This window comes from Lepidochelys olivacea, assembly GCF_965140295.1.
Source record: "Lepidochelys olivacea isolate rLepOli2 genome assembly, chromosome: 11".
Classification (NCBI taxonomy): Eukaryota; Metazoa; Chordata; order Testudines; family Cheloniidae; genus Lepidochelys; species Lepidochelys olivacea.
Genome location: NC_140421.1, coordinates 60,167,196 through 60,183,089, shown reverse-complemented (window position 1 = coordinate 60,183,089; position 15,894 = coordinate 60,167,196). Strand labels below are relative to the sequence as shown.

General features: G+C 42.3%; 1 protein-coding gene across 1 annotated transcript in view; it reads right to left on the bottom strand.

Annotated features, from left to right (window-relative positions):
* Positions 1–15,894, bottom strand: part of CDK15 (cyclin dependent kinase 15) — a 55,026-nt gene that overhangs the window by 14,534 nt on the left and 24,598 nt on the right. The window contains exons 10-11 of the mRNA XM_084643814.1: positions 12,861–12,924; positions 867–915 (exon numbers count right to left, since the gene is read on the bottom strand). Coding sequence (XP_084499940.1) covers positions 867–915; positions 12,861–12,924 — 113 coding nt within the window. The remainder of the gene's footprint in view (positions 1–866; positions 916–12,860; positions 12,925–15,894) is intronic.

The window sequence follows — 15,894 nt, the reverse complement described above, 5'->3', positions numbered from 1 at the left end:
ATCAGGCAGTGTTCCCCTCCTGACCTCAGATCCGATCTTCAGGGATTAAGGTGCAGGGATGTTATCTCTATTAGGTGACCTATCTGACTAAAAACTGCCAGCCAGCAGTGACCAGGGAAGACTTCAATCCTCTCGGAGCCACTTCACAATAATACTTCTCTATTATTGATCAAATCAAACTGTAGTGACCAGGCCTTCTGAAATAGATTTGGGTACTGTGCTGAGTGAAGAGCAATTTCCCAGATTATAAATACCTTTCCTTGGCCGTGGGATGGACAGATGTGGAGGGAAGGAGGAGGGGGAACTATTTTAATGCTGACACTTTAGCCCAGGAGAAAGTGAGTGAGAAATGTGCTCTGCTCTACTACAGTGTTTGAAGTGCTGTCTCTAGGATGAGCTGCTAAATCAAGGCCCAGGCCATCTCTAGTAGCATTTGGTCACTGAAGAATGTGAGTTCTCCTGCCCTAATTAACCCCAAGATGTTGTGTAGACAAGACCCTTGTATAACTTAACTAACTCTTTCTGGCAATATTCCTATCAACTATTTCCATGCAAGAGAAATTGGCCATCAAGTCTTCTCCAGAGGGCCTGGGAAAGCATAACCTTCCTGAATCAAATTGTACCCCTCAAACAGCCACACATAATGCTGTTGAACTGCTGCTTGTCTGAGACTAATAAAGCCACTAAGTGCCTATCCCTACTGCAGTCTCTCAGAGTCTGATGCTTACCTTATGGCAGGTCTGATTATTACTAAGAACTGCCGTACTCATCCTGAACTTACTGAAGCTCATTTAAAGTTAAATGGTTGTATATAAAAACAAACAAACCCAGAGGCCGCTTTGACGTTGCTGTCATAGGTAGCTTACCTGGCACAGATCATTCGGAGCCTCTGAGGTCTACTGGAGACGACCCTCTCTAGAAAGTTAATATGCAATCAAAAGATTAAACAAAAATCAAGCAACCAACCATTCTTTGAGCCCTCACAAAAACATACGCTTGGAATTTCAAAGGCTTCTATAGAATTTGTCGCTGTAGCATTTATAAATATACATTATTCCTATAGAACTTGAATATCAGCAGTGATGTTAATAAGGCTGTTACCGTTCTATAACCCTTTCTTTTCATACACCTATGAGGGCAGGTCTTGGGCCTGATTCTGTTTCCATTAAAGCCAGTGGGAGTTTTGCTTTTGACTTCCACAGAAGCAAGATCAGTCCCCAAAACCTAAGACTAAGAAATCAGGGGTAGTGTTGCCTAGTCAGAACCAGGGACCCAATCCAGCAAGGAGATCTGCCTGGGCAGACCCTTACACCCACAGAGAGGACCGCTGAGGTCCAGGAGCTCCCACATAGGTGCAAGGGTTTGCCTTTATGGATCTGATTGCAGGACAGAGCCTGAGTGAGGGCTCTAGGACAGTGGTTCTCAACCAGGGATATGTGTACTCCTGGGGGTACGTGGAGGTCTTCCAGGGGGGTACATCAACTCCTCTAGATATTTGCCTAGTTTTACAACGGGCTACATAATAAGCACTAGCAAAGGCAGTACAAACTAAAATTTCATACAGACAATGACTTGTTTTATACTGATATATATACTATACACTGAGATGTAAGTACAAGATTTATATTCAGATTCATTTGTTTTATAATTAAAATAATAAATAAATAAAATAATGGTAAAAATGAGAAAGTAAGCAATTTTTCAGTAACACTGTGCTGTGATACTTTTGTATTGTTATGGCTGATTGTGTAAGCAAGTAGTTTTTAAGTGAGGTGTAACTTGAGGTTACGCAAAACAAATCAGACTTCTGAAAAGGATACAGTGGTCTGGAAAGGTTAAGAGCCACTGCTCTAGGATGGCTAAGTGTGCTTATCCAGATTCCCACTGTCATGCTTGCTTTATAAACTTTCTAGCAAACTGAAGCCTTGCAGACTTTGCAGTATGGGAGGGGGTTGGTTTTTTTAATGGTCAATTTTCAAAACAACTGGAATCTTTGTGATTTATACATTGAGAATGAAAACAGATTTTTCAAATGTCATCTTCCACTTTTCAAGCTCAAAAATTAATGTAACGTCACATTTATGGCATCCATAGTATGGACTAGTCACTTGAAGCTTTAAAAGAAAAAAAAAGAAAGAAACAATCCCCTTTGAGCTTTTTAACTGGTACATTCTTATTACCAAACAATTCCCTGTCACTGGAATTGCAGTCTGCAAAATACACTGACACAGTTCAGGGCTTTCATTCCACTTCACTGTTCAATGGAGTTTCACTCTCTCCCAAACTATTAGTAGGGTCTATTGTATTTCATTTCAAACAAGGGAAGTATTGCATCTGCACAGCCATTTTAATACCAAAGCCTTCAAAATAATTTTTAATGTGAGATTTCCTGCAGCTGCTTTGCACCCTTTAGATTGAAATGGCTCAGAAGGAGCCATTATTTTCCACAATGCAGTAGTTTGTAGTCCAGAAATTCTATGGGCTAGATCCTCTGTTGGTGACACATTACTCCACTGACTTCAATGGTTTTATGATGATGTATACCCTTTGAAGATTTTGCCCATTGAGTTCAACGGAGCTGTGCCAATTTACAGCAGCTGAGGGTCTGGCCCAGTATATTCACATTTAGGGTCACAAGGTAGCGCCTGGCTGTTGCATGAGTGCACTGAGGTGGGGAGAGTGAAAGGAGCCTTCTTCGCCACTTCTTATGCCTCCTGCAAAGTCTGCTGGGTTGGGATTGTAGAGGCACAAAGCACCTGTGATTCCCCACTTTGCTAGGATGTCCACAGTCACTCAGTGCAGCTTTCAAGGAGATGTTCACATCTGTGTAGAAAGCCCACAGCAGGCTTGTACAGCGCATGGTGTTCAAAATGGGACTTAACTGGGATTTAAGCGGTTCATATGTATTAAGCAGGCTTTCTGAACAGGGATGAATGTCACCCAAAGTGTGCAGTGCTGGCCAGGGCAGCCAGAGTCAGACGCTATTGGCAGAGGACTCCTATGAAGTCTCAGCTACATCTAAAAGTTGCCCTCACTTGGCAGATCACTGACGGTGGGTAGCAGTGCAAACACTTCTAGAGCACAGCTGACTCCAGGCATCCCTAGCAGCAGGACTGAATCAAACCCACAGGTTTTACAGGAAGGCAAAGGTTAAGGAAGAACTATAGCTATTGTAGTAATATTACAAGAAACTGCTAAATTAATTAAATTAATCTTGGGACCATTCCTGAATCTCTTTATAGGCCAGACTCCCACTGAAGTCAGTAAGGATTTCAGGATTGGGTCCACAGTATGTCCTAACCACAGTGCTGTCTCACTGAAAGCACAACAGTCTTACTAATGACAGGTTTCAGAGTAGCAGCCGTGTTAGTCTGTATTCGCAAAAAGAAAAGGAGGACTTGTGGCACCTTAGAGCCCGAAAGCGTATGCTCAAATAAATTTGTTAGTCTCTAAATTGCCACAAGTACTCCTAGTCTTACTAATGTTCACCATGTTGATTTACAAGTTTGAGATATACAGGTGTATAGTTACCATCGTTTTACTACAATGCCTACAGGATTCCTTTGCAGTTCTAAGTGTAATTGAAGTAGCACTCCCAAAACTGCCACACGGCAATGCACTGTGTCTACTGATCTGAGATTGGTTTCAGAGTAGCAGGCGTGTTAGTCTGTATCTGCAAAAATGCATGCATCTGATGCAGTGAACTGTAGCTCACGAAAGTTTATGCTCAAATAAATTTGTTAGTCTCTAAGGTGCCACAAGTCCTCCTGTTCTTGATCTGAGATAGTAAGGGCTGAAACTGTTACCAGACTTACTTAGCTGCCTTGACATATAACTTTACAGTGAGTTATAAGACAAACAAAATTAAGACTGAGCTCTGTCACAAACCCGTGTTCACTTTTACAGTGCAATGTAATATTTAGTAATCTGCCACAATGGTAATCGCCACAATGGTACAGAAGAGTAGGTAGGTGCTTAAAAATAGTATGATTTTAGGTAAAATCAGAAATACACTGTAGGTTTATTCTTGGAACTTCTTGAGAACTATAACTTAATTAATAAACATATGAATGGACAGATGGCAGTTCTTTGATACCTTCTCCCACCCGCCTTCCCCCTGACAGGGGATGTTCCCTTCTGCTGATTGGCTTTTCAAATCCTAGTGTTAGGAGAACACAGGAGAGGAGAATATGAGGCAACCTAAACAATTCCAATTCAAATTCTTTTTCAATTCTGATGAAAACACAAAGATGTGCAATTCAGACAGTGTAATTAATTGCTCTGGGAGAGCCAGCTCAACCTCCCGGAGATTAGTGTGCAGATCTTATGCTTTCTGCTCCAAAGGGGAACGTTGGTTATATCAGTCACATGGTCCCACCCCACCCCTTGTTCCCAGATCTCTGAACAGCTTTCCACAGGTTCAGTGTAGAGGAAGGAGGTAAGCCAGGCTGGAGGAATGGACGTGCATTGTTCTTCCACCAACCTCACCAGGAGTCGTCAGAAAAGTTAATGCAGCCTCAGGCTAGGTTACATATTCTTTGGAGCCCTTTCCTTGCCTTGGAACCCCCTTGAAACAGACTGCTGGGACAGGCACATGCATCCCAGGACAAGGTCCCTGTCACACCTCCCTCAAAGTGAAGGGAGTTTCAGGGCTAGTGATGGGTTGGGATTGGGAAAGCTCTGGCAGCATGACTTCAATGGAGTCCCGTAGGTAGGGAGTTGGAAGGAGACTGTGTGCTACCTTTATGCCTCCATGTCCTGGGGCTGTTTGTGGGGTGGTTCACGCGCCCGTATACATTAGAGTGGCTTCAAGGGTGCTCTAGCTTGTGCCCATCTGTAAAGGCCCTTGAGTACCTGTTGTGACGATGATGATCTCTGGAGAGCAAGGGTGTCCTACATGCCCCTCTTCCTTGGCCACATTCTCTATCCCAAGAGAAACGGGATGGAGTAGCATAGAGCCACATATTCTAGCCCCATGCCACATGTACCAGGGAGAGCCTCAGGTAGCTGGCTTAGCCAGTTTTGTGCCAGTAGACAGGTGCAAAACAGCTTCAGAGCTAGGGTCTGGCTCAAGCGGTGTAGAATCAGGCTCATGGTTTGCCTTTGGTAGCAGCGTAACTGCTTAACAGCCACCTTGTTTGGAGCCACAAACTACTTCAGGGTAGACTATTAACTGGGGGCCTGATTCTCTTTTGCCTTTCACCTTGTGTAGTAATTTACACCCTTGGAAAGTGAGTGTGAATAAATACAGAGGGTGCGAGACAGTGGGGAGCCAGGCTTTAGGGCTGGGTCATGCATTATTTCATTTGATGCACAGACATGTCTGCAAAGACATAAATAAATAAGCTCTCGAAACTTAATCTTTTCAGCAACAGGTTTTCCCCATTAGGCTGGGCAAACAAGTAGCTGACACCTTTCCATTGTATCACAGTGTAAGCAATATTTCAGAAATGTAGCAGACTCCTGCTGCCAAATGTTAATGAAGTCACTAATAGTAGATGACTGTATACATTGTGATTAGAGTCATTACTGTTTTAGTGCCAGAGCTCTGGAAATATCTCCCTGGGAGTTACTATTAGCATCTTTTATAACCCCTTCCTCTAATCAATCATTTAAATTAACTCAAATCCATGTACCTGTTGGATCACTGTTAACCATTTCCCTGGGATCTTCCTTTCCCCCTCCTTTTTGCTTTATTTTGTTTTCTCACCTTTCAGTAAATTTGTGGTAATTATTTGTCTGTATTGAGTAGAGATGCAGTTTGTTTGAAAGCAGAGAGCAAAGAAAAAGGATGAAAAGAAATAATGTTATCCCAAAGAGAATTTTACATGATTTATAATTATTTAGCTTATTATAGAACTTTTTGCCTATTAATGTAACTGATTGAAATTTTTCTGACAAAACAGTTGTCCATCAGAAAATGCTGATTTGACATAATCAGAATGTTTTATGGAAATGTATCAATTTAATCAATGTTTTTGAAAAAAATCATTCAAACAATTCAAAATATTTCATTTTGACCATACCAAAACATTTCAATCAGACTTCAGTGTTACATTTTATTATGTTATAATCTACAATATAATATAACACAAAAGTAGCATCAGTAAAGTCAAAATGCAATGTTCTGATTATTCCTAAGCAAAATTTCAGAATTCCCATTCTGTGGAAAATTTCAAAATTTTGAATTTTCATTCTGATTTGGAATGAAAAAATTTGAAATTTCCTGTGAAATGAGATTCCGGGGTCCAACCAGCTCTACCTCTTAAATTAGGCTAGAGATACAGGGTTGTCTAGTGTTCTGAACACAAGGCTGGGAGCCAGGAACTCCTGAATTCTACGCCTGAACATCCCACTGCCTTGCTGTATAAACTTGGGTGAATCATTTAACCTCTCTGTCTTGGGTTTCCCACCTGTATAATGGGGAGAATAATACTTATCTACCTCAGAGTGGTGGTATTAGGATTAGCTAATGAGCACCATACTGCAGTCCTTGCCCAAGCAAAACTCCCATAGGAGTCTTTTGCTTCAGTAAGTACTGTTGTGTTTGCCATATGGTGTGTACAGAGCTTTGAAAATGTATGCAAAACACTATAAATGTTAGGTCCTGCTTCAGGAAACGCACTTACACATGTGATTTAATCCATCTCTATTCAGGAAAGCACATTGGGATTTTAAAAGTTAACTGTAAAGTAAAGCATGTGCTTAAGTGCCCTTCCTGAACATGAATCTTTCCCTGAATTGAGGTCTGAATTACTATTTTATTAGTTCAGTTGTGAACAGGTGCAAAATTCAGAAAAGAACTATAATATAATAGATGAGGGACTAGACAAAATGTAATTATTTTTTTGAAAACATCATTTTTAAATATGATGAGCTAACAAAATTGTGCTACTTGCTTTAATCCCTGGGGATACAGGACTAATATTAAAAAACATGTTTTTCAAATCCTTTACAAGTAGTTACATCTGCCAGAATTTGTAACTACCTCACGCTTCAGGTCTTAAGGCAATCTCTAACTATTAGGGATCAGGATGAGACCTAATTTGGTGGAGGGGAGAAAGTATCCTTGATCTGCCACTGTACGGTTTCTTGCCCCTTCCTCTGAAGCATCTGGTTCTGGCCACTGACTGGATGGACCTTCGGTCTGATCGAGTTTGGCAATTCCTATATTCTGAACAAGGCCAGTGGCAAGATGGACACCTTCCAACTTCATTAGTGTGGAAAAAAATATTATTACTATCCTTATTTGAAGTAGTTCTCAAAGACCTCAGACAGGCTTGAGGCGCTATTGTAAGAGGCACATTACAAACACCCAGGTAAATATAGTTCCTGCCCCAAATGGTAAAACAGACCTACAATTTTAAAGCTATGTAAATAGATACTGATTGAAGATGAAAGACAAAGGAATTCAAGGATCTTTGAATACTGTTCAACAAAATGGGTAAAATGCTGATCAAGTGATATATGATTATGGTGATGTACACACAAGATAATGATACCATTTATGGCTGATCGGTCTTCACTAACAATGAGTGCAAACCCTAGATACTCAATAATTCTGTTATTTTCTATCAATTCAAAATGCAGTGTCTGCTCATTAGAAAAGCCCTCCTCATTGCAAAACAAAAGACCCGCTAAGGGGCAGATGATAAGACAAGCAAACCTAGAGGACAAAAGTTAAAGTAGTAAACAATCCCGTTTGATGAACATTGAAGATGATATTAAATGCTGCTAACTGAAGGCAATGTTTCTGCATATATGCATAAGAAAATACTTGTATGCAGTGTTGCTGTAGCCATGTTGGTCCCAGGATATTACAGAGACAAGGTGGGTGAGGTAATATCTTTTATTGGACCAACTTCTGCTGATGAGAGAGAGAAGCTTTCAAGCTTACCCAGAACACTTCTTCAGACCAATTTCTGTTGGTCTAATAAAAGACATTACCTCACCCACCTTGCCTCAAGAAAATATTTATCTATCATCAGCAAAACTGGTGGTGCAGCCAGATAGAATCAGTGTGGCTGTGTGGTATAGACTGCAGTACATGGCCAACGCCAGACATAGCAAGCTGCCCTGCAGACTGACGGCACTGCTCATGAGTTCCTGGGTTCCTTTGGGTCCAAAACCATACGCAGTTTATTATGAAATAAAGATCTCCATCGTTTTAGGATTCAATTTCCTTCTATCCCATAGAGACTTCTTGTTAAATGAAGTCTCAGTATAGAAAGTGAGATTAAAAAAACCCACACATTCTGAGAGCTTAGACTTCATTTGCAAAAATGTAATTGGATGCTGGTGTTTCAGTGCTTGTTGCTTCTTGCTTCCATCTGCTGGTGGAAAGTTGAAAAGGCAAGGGACACTGAAAATATCTCTATATTTGGAGGAGGGGAAAAAATGCTCATTTTTAGAAGCATCTAAATCCCATTCCTGGTAGCAGAGCCATCTGCATATATTTGATAAATGATACTAGTGAGCCTCTTTTGCTTTAAATGTCATTGCTACATCAGGAGAACTTCCTTGTAAAACTCATCTATCACAGTTGAGATGATACTAACCGACAGAAAAAACTAAATGCTCTTCTGTTGCTCAGCTTATGCAGTAAAAGGCATTTAAGGCAACGAGTTCTAACAAAGTTGTAAGAACATTATGAACTGTTCCCTTTCCTTTGGAATCAGAAAAGCATCAGAAAGCGGAGATGTGAAAAACTCAGTATATCAGTAACTAATTTACAATCCGGCAAACGCATTGGTTACTGTCATGCTGTTACTCCTAATTCTTTCCTGCCTTTGACCCCTGGTGTCTAGATTCTAACTTGTAACCATTAGTGGAGATGGATCAAGACGCTGGCCTTCTCGTGCCACAAATGGAGTTGAGAGGGGATTTAAACTCCCTGCTTTTCAGTGTGGTGAAATGAACACAGCAGTAGATTAATGCAAGGATTTGAGCTCACACAGCATGAGAGCTTTCAAAAATAGTGTTAACAGAGCTACAACTGCCTCTTTCACAGGAAGCAAAAGGAGAGGGACAAAAACATGAACAAACACAGGGCAAAGTCTTGTCATTGCTGTTGAGGATACAGTGGCTCCTGGGTGCAGTGGGACTGGCAGGTGGGCCACTGAGAGCCCAAACAGGGGCTTTCCACACCCATAGCATGCTGCAGTGACTGGTTCTGCAGCCATGCAGGCAGGGACAGAGTAAGGGCAGCGTGCCCATGGATCCACAGTTATGTGTAAAGAGGTGGAGTGCAAGGGCAAGTGTGTGGACAAGGCAGCCCAGGGCACTGCTCTCTGGCCTGAGGGAGACTTCCTTGCCTCACCTTCCTGTTCAGTTGGGTTTTGGACCTGGGTTGAGGATTTGGCATATAAGCAACGACAGCTGGGTTAAAATGATGTAAAGGAAGGACAGAGTTTTCTTTAATATAGGGCCCTCTTCTGAACTGTTTTATGCAAGGGAGCAAAGGGGCTTAAGGTGCCCTATTACTGCCTTGCACAGGCTATGAGAGCGCATCCTCCCAGGGGGCTGTTACTTCCCCTCCTGTGGGCAGGAAGTGATTGCAGGGCCTGCACAACTGCATGTCACCCCTCGGTCAGGGTTTGTGGCAAAGCTACACTTGGGGAGCCCCTCATGGTGCCAGGTACACCTGGAGGTTCCAGTTTAATAGGTTCCTACAGACCTATCTAGTCCAGGAACCCTTCCAACTACAAAACAGTGAGGTCACCTCGGTTCTGGAGCTGATCCTGTGCTGTGGAAGACAATGGAAGATTTCCCATTGGTTTCAATGAGAATAGGATCAGAGCCTCTGTGCTTTGTTTTGTGATATTTCTCCTTCTGTGCCTCCAGGCATGGACCTGGTTATTTGTTATCTGTGCTTATACTGCAGTGCTGGGACTTCAATGGTACTAGCTATATACAGACTAGTACCTAAGTTTGGAGAAGCACTCGGAAGTTTCCAAAAAGAAAAGGAGTACTTGTGGCACCTTAGAGACTAACCAATTTATTTGAGCATGAGCTTTCGTGAGCTACAGCTCATTTCATCGGATGAAGTGAGCTGTAGCTCACGAAAGCTCATGCTCAAATAAATTGGTTAGTCTCTAAGGTGCCACAAGTACTCCTTTTCTTTTTGCGAAGACAGACTAACACGGCTGTTACTCTGAAACTCGGAAGTTTGTCTGCTTAGCTGAACTATCCCAGCCACTTGGATTGGCACAGCTGGGCTGGAAATAATCTCAAGAGAAAAGATTCTCTCATCCGATCTCCACAGCCTCCCCTCAGGCTTGGCATATCTTAGGGATAACAGCATTTTTGCTTTGGATGGAAGCAGAAAGTGCAGAAGAGTGTGCAAATGAAAAATACATTTTAAAAAAGTGACCATGTTTGTTTCATATATCCTTTCCCCCTCTCCATCAGAAATGGCTTGGTTCAGTTCATGTCTAGGGCAGATGCCCAGGTAGGTTCTTATTTTATCCAAATGGGTTCATGTATTCCTGATTTAGAATCAAATGCTGGCTCGAGAGTATGGCAAGAGACGCCAGGTGTGTGCGGGAGTCATTCAGGGGGGCTCTGAAGACGGGAAGGGAATCCTTCTTGCTGGTTTACAAAGAAGTGGCTTCAGTAGTTGCTGGGACTGCAGCACATCCTTCTTCCTTCCCCCATGTGGGTGCCTGAATAGAGGGGACATATACAGGGATGTGTCCACCAGCTCCCAGTCTGCCCCACCCACAGAAATGCCTTGCCTGTGGGCTTCACAGCAGATGGGAAGCCTGCTCTGCCCTCATGAATTCCTAGGGCTTGTCTGCACTGCAGAAACTTTCTCACCAGTTTTCAGACCACTTCAGATGAAGTGGTTTCAAAACCAGACAGAGCTGCTTAAGCTGACCTGATCCATTTTTGCTGAAACAATTTCAAGACTGCCTAGAATCCCCCTGCCATAGTGGATGGAAGTGTATCAGCTCTGGTGTCATCACGGTCACCCGGGACAGCATTTGAATGTGTACAGTTTGGACTGGGTGGAGTTTGGTGCTAAAGCTTACCATAACTCTGCCTGTGAATGGGCCTGTTTATTCTGTTGACATCAGAAAATTCCTTTCCTTGGGTCAGATTATGCTACCCTTCGTCGCATAAGGATTGCTTTATTCCACAAGCAGTCTGGGATAGTTTGTGCTATAAAATATTGATCACTGTTATGAGTGAGAGTATCCCAAACCAGCACTTAGTGAGGAAAACTGTTCATTTCCCCCCAACTGTCTGCTCTGTGCTCCCTCCCCAGCCAGACTAGTAAGTTGCTGAAGAAGGCGACACATTCCAAATTTCACGCCAGTTTGATTAATGTGTCTCGGCTAATTGTGTGAAAGATTCCAGTCTTTTAGAATGTGAGACCAGGTTATTGTTCATCCAATCACAGTTAGCATGTGAAAATGGGGGATGTTTAGTGTCCAAGTGCTGGAGTCAAAGGAGGGGTGTCTTGGAGTGGGTCACAGAGCAACACCCACTCCTTTGAAGTGATGTTACTATGCTCTACTAAACATGTAAACCTCTTGCTCAAAGCACTTCTTTTCCCTCCTCCACTTTTTTCAAGATAGATATTCCCCGCTCCCACCTCTCAGGGAGTGAGTGAGGTCTAGGTCTGCAGATGGATAGATTTCACGTTCCAGGGTTTTTAATATTTCACTTTTATATTTCTCTGAGAGAATGATCCTGCTGAGAGGCTGAGAATCAGTGCTCATCATTTCCCCCTCATTGACACTTGGATATATTGCACTGAAAGATATCCCAGAAGAAAACATTAATGAGAGAGAGAGAGAGAAAGAGAGAGAGCCTGCTTTTCAAAGCATACTTCTCAATCTGCCCACATCAAAATAAGAAACAACTGGCCCTTTGAAGTTCAGGACACAGACTTCTCAGCCAGCCTGCATGGAAATAGAATAAACCAGCTTTATAAATCACACACACTTCTCACCTTGCCCACATCAGAATCAGGAGCAGTGACCTTTGAAAACAAGGTTTAAAGGCCTCAGACCTCAGCTCCATAAGAATAAAAGGCATAGTTAGATCATACCTACAAGTATTTGTCACCTTGTCCAGTGTAAAGTAGGAGATGCTGGCCCTTTAAGTTGAACAGTAGACTAATTAGGGCTTGTCTACCCTCGCACTTTACAGCGCTGCGATTTTCTCACTCAGGGGGGTGAAAAAACACCCCCCTGAGCGCAGCAAGTCTCAGCGCTGTAAGGCGTCAGTGTAGACAGTGCACCAGTGCTGGGAGCCGCGGCCCTCATGGAGGTGGGCTTTTTCGAGTACTGGGAGAGCGCCCTCCCGTGACTGAGAGCGCGCCCTGCCGTGACTACACAAGCCACGTTAAAGCACTGCCGCGTAGACTAGCCCTAACTAAGGCTCTGTCTCATACGAACCTTTCCGTGGCACAGCTGTAGTGGTGCAGCTGCACCACCGTAAGGTCTCCTGTATCGTTGCTCTGTGCTGGCGGGAGAAAGCTCTCCCACCAGCATAACTGAACCACGCCCAACAAGTGGCGGTAGCTATGCCAGTGGGAGAGCATCTCCCGCTGACATAGTGCTGTCCACACGAGCGAATTTGTCAGTAAAACTTATGTCGGTCCCGGGGTGTTTTTTCACACACCTGACCGACATAATTTTGCCAACAAAAGTGCTAGTGTAGGCAAAGCCTGACTCTTCAGCACTTGGTACAACAAAATGTTAAATCAATCTAAGCTTTAGGGATGTACTAAGACCCCCCCACCTAATTTCTGCAAGGCATTGAATTTTTTTAATGGAAAATTACTGATCCAGTTCTTAAAAGGTTAGTAACTCAGAGTGCATGTAGAAGCTCTTTCTGTGAGACTGTACCTGGTTTATAGTTGGGAAGCTTGGAAAGTCCTGGCCAGGTATCCTCAGTTGGGACCCCCAACACCTGTGTGGGGCAAGAGATCAGAAATCAGCTGTTTGAATCCATTTGTACAGTCTGAGACAGAGTCAGATTCTGACCTCAGTTACACTAGTGTGAATCCAGAGTAATCCCTTGGAAATCAATGCATTTACACCTGGACCTACTCTAGTGTAGCTGAAATTGAAATCTGGCCCTATATGTAAAGGAGAGATATGCTTTAGTACTGCTGAATTTATAGTAAAAAGGGACTTGCCAAAATTTAATGCTACTGCTGCTGGGAATATCAATGTATATGTGCAGCTGCACTGACAGGTGTCATTTACAAGGGTATGTGCAATAACAGGGTCATTGTATAGCCATGTTTACAGCTAAAGATGTCCCTCTAGGGCCAGGATTATATTGATGAGTTGTTCTCTGCAGTTGTACTTGCACCGCATGATATGCATTCAGTGGCCATGCACTGTAGCTGTAATAGAGACCCCTGCTGTTTCGAGATCAAAAAGAAAAGATGGTAAACATCTACTGACAGGTGCTAAAAAATAATTCAGGGCCTGATTCTGAGAGGTGCTGAGCCTCAACGTCTCCTTTTGCCTTGAATGTCAATCAGTGCAGCTCAGCACCTCTCAAGTAGTGGAGTTCAGGCCAGTAAGTATCCCCTAAGGTCACTTTTGCTGCAGGGGACTATGAGACTGAGCACATATGTATACATTTTCTCTTTGGAATTGCAGCTGTTCAGTGTGATAGTTATTATTTATTCCATACAAAGTGCCCTGCGTATAACACTCTGTAAATGAGCTGTGCCAAACACGTAAAGCTCATACCCAGTTTATGGCATGAGATGATAGAAACAGTACTGCCATCTCCAGGCATTCAGAAATCTGAGTCAGGCCCCCAAAATCATTTATTTGCTTTCTGCTTTTGGAGCCTTTTAGATTGCTCTCAGGTTTTATTCTGCAACCAGGAGGGCTAGGAACTTAACCTTTCTTTAAAATGAAAGCTAAGATTCTCATATAATCACCTGACATCAGGAGCTGGGTCTTTAAGTAAACACCAAATATTAAGAGACTTGTGATAAAATTGCAAGAGTTGACAACACTGTGAAATATGATACAGACAGCAAATATGGAGAGTGGTCATTAAAAGTGGCATGCATTTTTCACCTGTATTTTGGAAACAATAATGAGGCTACGATGAAAATTCCTAGACTCTGCAAGATGGGCAGAACAGCTAGGGTGACTGGATGTGGATGAGGATACATTAATTTATAAATAGCACATTTATAGCACAAATAGGATATGTTATGTCTACAGATTGGCTCAAAGCAAACCCCAGACCTGCACACCCCTAAATCGTGGGGGAGGGGGTCATTTATAATCTGAACCTGAGTTCAGAATTGTACAGTAGACTCTTATCTTTTTAACAAGCCACATCAAAATTCTGAATCTGAAATCCCTGAAATACACAGTGTAGAAAATCCAGCTCTACGTTTTGAAGTCTTCTTCCTACTGACAGGTTTCAGAGTAACAGCCGTGTTAGTCTGTATTCACAAAAAGAAAAGGAGTACTTGTGGCACCTTAGAGACTAACCAATTTATTTGAGCATAAGCTTGAAGTGAGCTGTAGCTCATGAAAGCTTATGCTCAAATAAATTGGTTAGTCTCTAAGGTGCCACAAGTACTCCTTTTCTTTTTGTTGTTCCTACTGTAATTCTGGCCCTGACTCTGCTACATGCTGAGCACCTCCTGTGAGCTATGGAGAGTCTTTAATTCCTACAGAAGTCAGTGGAAAGTGAGAGAGTTCAGCACCTGGCAGAATTTGGCTCTGTAGCCCAATGCAGCAGATCATCCTGTTCAGCAAAGTACTTAAGAATGCACTTAACTGTAAGTATGTGCTTAAGTTCTTTGCTGAGCAGGGAGAGATTAAAGTGCATGGTTAAATGCTTTGCTGGACTGGATGCAGGGAGAGATTAAAGTGCATGGTTAAATGCTTTGCTGGACTGGATGCAGGGAGAGATTAAAGTGCATGGTTAAATGCTTTGCTGGACTGGAGTGTGAATGAGGCATGGGCTCGGAATATCAGTATATAGTATCAATTACACAATTTCATCAGAAGCTAGAAATACATTTTTTCAGTCTGCTCTTTAAAAGTTGATGTGGTCGCAAACCATGACATTTGGGTCCACTGTTAAATTCTCAGGGATTGGGATCCAGGGCTTTGTTTTGAGTTTGACCCCTCAATGAATAGGTTCCTGATTGGAATCTAGGCCTGGACTCTATATATTTAATTGATATGAACATACTCCTAAGATTACTTTACCCTTTACAAGTCCTTCCTACATTCTTTTAATCTAGCTATAACAAATCTCTGGGTCAAGTTATCGAACATTTTGTATGGAAAAACAAGAAGCCTAGAATTAGCATTAGTAAGTTAAAATTGCTCAAGGAAACAAGGCATCTTGTCCTCCCAGACTCTCACGGTGCAGCATCACTACATCTGATATAGGAATGGCAAAACTTCTGTTTCAGATAGCATGGCACATGACTGAACAGAATGTGATTTCTCCTGAATACCTTAACCTCTTGTCTGACAAATTACATGCCATTTTCTAAAATCAATCTGATTGAAGCCCTATCCCTGAAAAATAGCCACAAAATCTGCACATTTCTAAATATAAAACATCCTTTGATTGTCACATTTGTTGTAGGATTCACTCAATTTCAGCCTGCAAAGAAAAATAAAATATTAATTCCTAGACCAGGAAAGATATTGTTCCCTCCTCGTAATATTCTTCTGCCCTTCAGTCAACTGCATCAACACCACTATAAAGAAATAAAATGATTTTACATGTGCTGAATCCAGCTGTCTCTACCATTTCACACAACAAACATATTCAGTATAAAAACAGTCCAAAGCATTTTATTTCCCGATGTCACACACTCCTACAGAATGCTGTAGATGAAAAATATCCTCCTATACAACATGACTGGAAATAAGA